Source organism: Gavialis gangeticus, unplaced genomic scaffold (genome assembly GCF_001723915.1).
Source record: "Gavialis gangeticus isolate Ggan-Ray unplaced genomic scaffold, GavGan_comp1, whole genome shotgun sequence".
NCBI lineage: Eukaryota > Metazoa > Chordata > Crocodylia > Gavialidae > Gavialis > Gavialis gangeticus.
In genome coordinates this window covers 248,177,452-248,184,610 of record NW_017729032.1, presented here as the reverse complement: position 1 = coordinate 248,184,610, position 7,159 = coordinate 248,177,452, and the positions used below count along the sequence as shown (strand labels likewise).

The following is a 7,159-nucleotide window of genomic DNA, read 5'->3' as shown; positions in this document are numbered from 1 at the left end:
AGATTGTAGATGTTTAGTCTTCTGGGAACGAGGTTGTGTTTTTTGCATAGGCGTAGGAAATATACGTCTCTGTTGAGTTTGGTTTCTTTCTTTTTTATGTTGCGTAGGTTCCATCTCAAACAGCAAAATTCGCTATCTTCCATATTTTGGGGGCATGGGTTGTAGCCGTGCTGGGCTACGGCAAAGCCCCTGCACTCCAGTCTTACAATCACAGACCATGAGGACCTCAGGAGTCATCTAGTCACCCCCTGCTCAAAGCAGGACCAGCCCCAACTAGAGCACCCCAACCACGCAGCCCTACCCTCCTACTGAGAGTCTTCCCCCCCTCACATCCGACCTCAGCTTCCCTTGCTGCACCCTGAGCCCGTTGCTCCTTGCAATGGAGAAGAGGGGCGCTGTGCAACACCCCAGAGGAGCGCAACGACTCCCCCTGCCGCAGGGGCGCACAGACGCGGGGTCCACCCCCCGGGGCAGCCACGTGATGCGCGGGGCCGGGGGCGGGGCCGTGGCGCCCCTCCCCTCCCCCGGGAGCGCCCATTGAGAAGTCTGCGGCGCTGGCGGCTGCCGGGCACGGGTTGTGGGCTGCGCGCTGCCCGGCCGGGAAGGGGCTGCCTGCTGCCTCCTGCCTCCTGCATGGAAAGCTCAGGAAGATGGATGGGTCCCTGCTAGCCTGGCTGCTTCTCCTGGGGCTCGCAGGTAAGGGGGCTGTGCCCGCCTCTGCTGCAGCAGTGCCACCAGGGGCTGGCTCCCGGGCACGCTGGCCTGGAGGGAGGAGGCAGCTTGCTGTCAGGGGCCATCCGTGCCTCCCAGCAGGCACCTGCCCTGGTCTTAGGTTGGCAGGGGGAAGGCAAAGGGAAGGAGCCTGCTGTCAGGGGGCATCCATGCCACCCCTACCCCAGGAAGGCACTTGCCTGCTGCACCCCTCCGGCTACAGTGCTGCATGGGGAAGATGGTCCAAAGTGAAGGGAGCCCCTGCGATCGCCTCCCTTCTCTAGAGAAGGCAGCTTGGGAGGAGCACTCCCTCCCAGCCCCTGATCCTTTGGGGGTGGCTCTGGTTTTTGGCAGAAAAGCCAGGGGTTGGGGAGGGCTGGGAGGGGCTGGATCCAGCAGGAGTTGTGAGGTGACGGCTCCTGCTCTTAGGTCTGCCCCCAGCTGTTGCCCTAGAAGAGTTTGCAGAGACTTTGTGTGTAAGGGTTGAGCTGCAGTCCTCATGTGGCAATAGTGTGCGCCCTATGGGGCTGGGAGAGTAGCTTTGTGTCTACCTGTGTGCTGCCTGGGGATCCATCCCTGCTGACCAGGGTGAGGGTGGTATAGACTGTTTCCCCCTTTCTCCCCCCATAAGGACCCATCGCTCCCTCCTTGCTTCCCTTGGGACAGAATGGCATCACTTTCCTCCAAGGTCAGGGTGGCACTGCTCTTTGCCTGCTCCTGCAGGGTGCTGTCCCCACCTCACTTCGCTCTGAGAGGATTTTGGAGTTGGGAGGCTGCTCCCTACCAGGAAGCATCAAATTGATATATTTTTCTATATATGGATATGTAACTCTGGACCCAACATCTGTGTGGGACCTGTGATACTTGGGCATCTTTTTCCTGAGGGGCTGAGGCAGGTGCCACTCAGGAGGATACCGATATTTACTGGATCAAGGCAGGAAAAAGTGGTGCTGCCGGAGGACAGGAAGGAAGAACTAAGTGGTGGAGGAAGATAATGTGAACCCAGAGGGCCAGATTGTCCTTGGCTGCTGTGCCGGAGCGAGGTTGCAAGGAGCCTTGGCTCTCCATCTCATGGTCCCATGCCAAGGCCAGGAACAATTGAAGGAACTCTCCCGGCTCTCCTGGGAGCTTACTAGTCCACACACAAGAGGTGTGAAGGAGCCCAGGCCACACCTGGCCTCTGCCTTGACTTAGAGAGGGCTTCCATATACCTTTTATATAGATGGTGCAGCCTGCCTGGTCCTGCTGAGCCTTGGGGAGGGACTGTCATTACACAATCCCCTCCAACATTACTTGGGGCAGTGTGACCTTCCACTGTTCCTCCTTGCACCTGAATGGCACAGGCAAGCCCATGGAAAGCCAATGAGAAACGGAACCCTAGAGAAATACGATGAGAAAATGGAGAAGAAGGAGGTCAAAGGGGAAAAGGTGAGGGTGTAGGTAGACAGTGGTCTGAAAATGGGGTTAGGGACAGAGATAAATTAGGGAAGGAAGAGAGAAGAGAAGCATCCCACTCAGAGCAATAGAGTGGTCCCACAACCAGAAATGGTGGGACAGCAGCCCCTTGGCGTGGCAGGTGGGAGATGCTGCCTCCCTGGCAGCTAGTGCAAGAGTGTCAGGAAAGGCTGCAGCCATCAGGGAGTCTAATGGCAGTGAAAGAAAACCAGTGGGGGAAGAGGGAGAGGTGTTACATTTTGGACATTTAAAATGCTTCAAAGTGGGATGTAGGTGGATTTCCCACCAACAAAAAGCCCTCAGACTTCCTAAGTCCCCTTCCCCTGCCCCCCATCCTCTTCCCCAGATTCAGGATTCAGAACAGCAAATTCAGTTTTTACTGATATCCCACCCACCCCGTCCTTGTTTTTTCATTCTGAGTCATCTTTAGTGCCGGTGCCTGCCTACAGCTCCTTGCCAGGGCTTCACTGCCACATTTGGGGTTTAAGCAGCTTCCGAGCCGTCCTCCTCCCTCTTGCTGCTTGCATAATTATACTATTTCAGTAAGTGCGGACAGAGCTACAGCACACCCAGAGCTACCACTATGTTAGAGTCAGCTCACGGGGCTACTGTAAACTTTCCTCCTTACTCCCTCCTTCTAACTCGGTCCCAGCTTGCTACTTAACATCAGGAGAGTATCTTTCCACACTCTTCAAAGAGCACTGTCCCCTCTCCCCCCAGTCTAGGCATGTTTTACTGGCCAGCTCCAAGGAGCTTCTAAGTTTTCCCTTTTCCAAAGGACTCCCAGATCAGGGAATCTTATTTACTACTGTAAGGTTCACCCATATAATTTCTTTCTCACAGAGCCAGAGATCAGAACATTCCCAAATGAGCTAAAAGACTGGATTACTGACAAAATTCCCCTTGTTAAAGTAGCCCATAATTAAGGGGACTGGCTGCATTTTGAACTTGTGCCAAATGTGTGGAACAAAAGGTCCTACTGCAATAAGAGGGTCTGTCCAGCTCACCTAGTGCTTGATTTTTTTTTTCAGGATGTGACTGTGTCACAGTGGTGCTGACTGCCAATAGGCAAAGATCTTAAAGCAGGCAACAGGTTAGCAGCTGCCGAGTATACTGATGGAGTCAAGGCATCTTTTGTTGGTGTGCTGGACTCTTCAGAGTTTGCCTTTAGCTTTCTTCCCTCCTGCCCTCAATCTGCTGTTCTCCCAGTGCTGTCTTCACAGCCAAGGATAGCAAAGGTGTGGATGTGTGAGAGAAGCACACACTGACTAACAAAACATAGGCTTGGGCTTTCATTCTCCTCAGTGGTCAGAGGGATGAAAGGTCTGTATCAAGGTAAGGAATTCCAAGCCAGCCAGATCAGCACATTCCTTCCTCTAGAAAAGAGGGCTGGGGGTTGGGAGATGGAGAGAGAAGGGCAAAAGGAAAGAATGAGACACAGGGAAAGCGGAGACAAAAGAGAGCAAAGGAGAGAGAGATTCTCGCCCCCTTCTCTCCCCGCCTGCCTTGTTTAGGTGGGCTGAGAAATATCAGCTGAGCACTCACAGCTCTCTTCCTTCCAGGAGCTAATTCCTCTCTGTCCTTTGTTTGTCTTTAATTTTTGGCTCCTGCATTTATCTTTTGTTTGGGTTTGTGCATTGTGACTTCCTACTGCAATTTCAAAAAATCCTGTGTCAGTTCCAGTGGGCTTGGTTGTTTCTTTTTCTACTTCCCAGATGCCTGACAGCTGCCATTTTATTAGCAGCACAGAAAGGATAAAGGGCAGTATGTCCTTCTGTTTTTTTCCTGAAGGGAGTGGTGTTGCATGGGAGGATATTCAGCCCACATTTTGAGAAGAGAGGGTATATAATTTGTTGAACCTCTCTGAGTCCACTAACAAACTGCATAAACCTTCTGGGTGTTGGTGGGTTAGGGAGGGTGAGTCTTTTATTCATACGTTCTCCTTTTTTTTTCCCCTTCCTAATTATTATATCAAGTGGATTTAGTGCTCATAAAAGGTACAGCTTTGGAGACTGAAATCCTTAGTTTATCCCTAGAACATGCAGAACTCTGGCAGCAGCAGGAACAACATTCCCTCACCCTGACCCAGCCCAGTCCTGGCGAGCCCACACTTAAGGATGAAGCCATGTGTAAAGGCTTGGTCTTCAACCTCTTCTAATGTCAGTTTGCACTGCCAGGGGGCCACAAACTGTGACTGCAGTGCTGAAGGGGAGAGGAGAAGTCCTCCAATGGGGAGGCACCAGTGGATGGTATAAAGCAGGGGTGGCCAACCTGCAGCATGTATGCCACAAGTGGCACATGGCAGACTGGGGAAGGGACAGGCAGCACAGGGTGTAGAAAGCAGAGTATCAGCTTGGGCAGGGAGCATGGGGCAGAAAGAGCAGGGTCTTGGGCAGGGAGCGCAGGGCAGGGAGCGGACAGCTGAGCAGCAGATTGGGTGATGGCAAGGATGGGGTTGGTACTCAGCAAAGGTGTGGGGCTAATTTGTGGCATGCCTGGCAAAAAAGTTGGCCCCCATTGGTATAAAGCTAGTAGTGGGCTCTCCCCTACCTGCATTGTCAGCTCCCACCTTGCAAGCTGTTTGAGGGAAAACACAGAGCCAGCAAGGCAGATCTGGAGTGAAGTGTGCACTGCTGACCCATGGCCAGTGGAATGGTCTCTGGGGAGACTGTCCGAACTGCCTTCAGTTAAAGCTGCCCTGCTACCAACTTCACCTTCTCCCACTTTAGCTGGGTGTAGCTGACATACTGAGCTGTGCACAGTTTATATGTCATTCCCAGCCCTTGAGTGGTGCTAGCCCTGGGGGCAGGACTAGTGCCTTCAGGAGCTCAGGTAGAATGTCCTTTGTAGATAAGGATAGAGAAGTTTAATCTTCTGGTCCATTTCAGCCTGCGCTTGTGGTGGGGCTACCATAGGGTAGCTTGTCTGAAAGTGGTTTCTGGGATGGTGGAGACTATATTACAGAAGCTTCCAGACAACAAACTAGCATCTGGGAATGACTTTCATTTAGCTGGGGGGGAGGGTGAATTTGATTTAGTAACCAGGGCTCTATTAATAATCTCACCTGAAAATACAGAAAGGAGTTTGGGGGATGTAATAGAGGAGCAACAACACGAAGGTGGCTGGAGGGAATGTCACATGAGCTGAGAATAAGGTGGGAGAAGTTACAGATGACAGGCTAATGTCTAGGGGAATGGAGAATATTCCTGACCCTTGTGGAGGATATTCCTGACCCTGGGGGGCTTCTGGCTGTGGAGTTCACCTATCCAGTGAACTTGGGAGCATGGAGTCTCTGGAACCCTGTCAAGGTGAATGTTGCAGATTAGGAGAAAGGCCAGTGTCTAACATCATTAGTTAGGCTGAAGAATCCAGATTAAACTCTATGCAGGCTGTTTTCTTACTGGGGTTCCCCTGTCCTTTTGAAGGCATATGGAGAAGCATGTGTCTTCTCCCTATGCCTGAAGAAGGGTGCTCGTGCCTGAAAGCTTGTAAAGAACAATTTTTTCCAACTATTCAGTTGGTGTACTAAGATATCACACTTACCCAAATAACCTTGTCTGCCTCCTTCTCTGCACTTCACTTCTTTTCCTCCTGAGTTTGATGGCAGTTTGACTGTGGTTCTTTGTTTTACCTGAGAACAGGGACGACTAGTTCATTGGGGCAGTGTCGGGCAACGTGATGTGCCTCAAACCTGGCTTGGAGGGTTAGCACCAAGGTTGAAAGCATCGTTTGGTCTGTCTGCTCTATTCAGATTGTAGTCTCGAGCAGTAGATGTCAACCTTGTCAGCTAGCCAAAGCAGATAAGAATACTAATCTACTGCAAACTAGGCTGAGACTCCAATTCACTTGACATAGGCCACTGCTGTAATATATTGAGTGAATCAGTGGTGACTTTGAATAGTGACATAGCTGGACTGGATTTAAATTAACAACCAAAAGATGAACTACATTCAAACTTTCAACCAAAAGATGAAAGCCTCTTTAATGCTTTTTCCCCCCTAAAATCCTTATGTCTGGGCATACCTGCTTACCTCTCTATTTGTCTTCACCACTTCCCCTACCTTCTAAGATCGGATGCCAGTTTTCTGACTGGTCTATGTTTAAGTGTTTTCTTGGCAAGGAATATGTTTCTTTTAAATTGCACCCCTAAGTGTCCTAGATATACTAGCAACAATTTCAAGGTAGGCAACACCCTGATGGCAACACCCCTTTATCACTATGACTTCTTCTGCTTGGGGAGTCAATTGAAGCTGTCAGTGCAAACATCCTGTTGCCAGTATAAGCTACGAGTCCCTTACTGGGGTTTTCTAGTAAATATTTCTACTGGCACAACCTTTTAGTGGCTTAAATATAATGTGAGAGAGAATGATTTTTTAGGGTGATCTCTTTTATTGACCTAACTATGGAGTTGGAATAGAAATCTTTGCCTTTTGCATAACTTCTGGATCATCATGGTTACAACATCACTCTTGCACTTAAATTAAAGCAAAACTTAAAAAAAAAGTGTCCGTGTGTGTTTATGCCTGAACCTTCAGGGCAGTGATTCTCAACCTTTTTTTAAGACTTGAGACAGCCCTGGATAGACTCAAGGCATTCCTCAGAAAATGAGTAAGGCTTATGATTTGAAATCTTGGGGTTTATCATGTATGTATGTTTTACACACCTAACATTGTGTGGCAGTCCTGAAAGTATCTTGAGGCACCCCAATGTGTTGTGCCATTTTGGCTGAAAATCACTGTTTGATTTGTGTTTTCAAGCTTTTATTTTGGTACCATAAAGGTAGAAACTTTTTTTAAGAATGAAAGCTGAGATTCTCAAATAGTTTCATAGTTTCTAGGGTGGAAGGGACCTGAGCAGATCATCTAGTCCAACCCCCTGCCATGGCAGGAAAGAGTACTGGGGTCAAATGACCCCAGCAAGGTGTTCATCTAACCTCCTCTTAAAAACCCCCAGGGTAGGAGCCTGCACCACTTCTCTTGGAAGTTGGTTCCAG

At 50.0% G+C, this 7,159-nt stretch overlaps 1 protein-coding gene across 1 annotated transcript in view; it reads left to right on the top strand.

Annotated features, from left to right (window-relative positions):
- The first annotated feature begins 535 nt into the window (after positions 1 to 535).
- Positions 536 to 7,159, top strand: part of ILDR2 (immunoglobulin like domain containing receptor 2) — a 60,208-nt gene continuing 53,584 nt past the window's right edge. Inside the window, exon 1 of the mRNA XM_019523906.1 lies at positions 536 to 696. Coding sequence (XP_019379451.1) covers positions 651 to 696 — 46 coding nt within the window. The 5' untranslated portion in view covers positions 536 to 650. The remainder of the gene's footprint in view (positions 697 to 7,159) is intronic.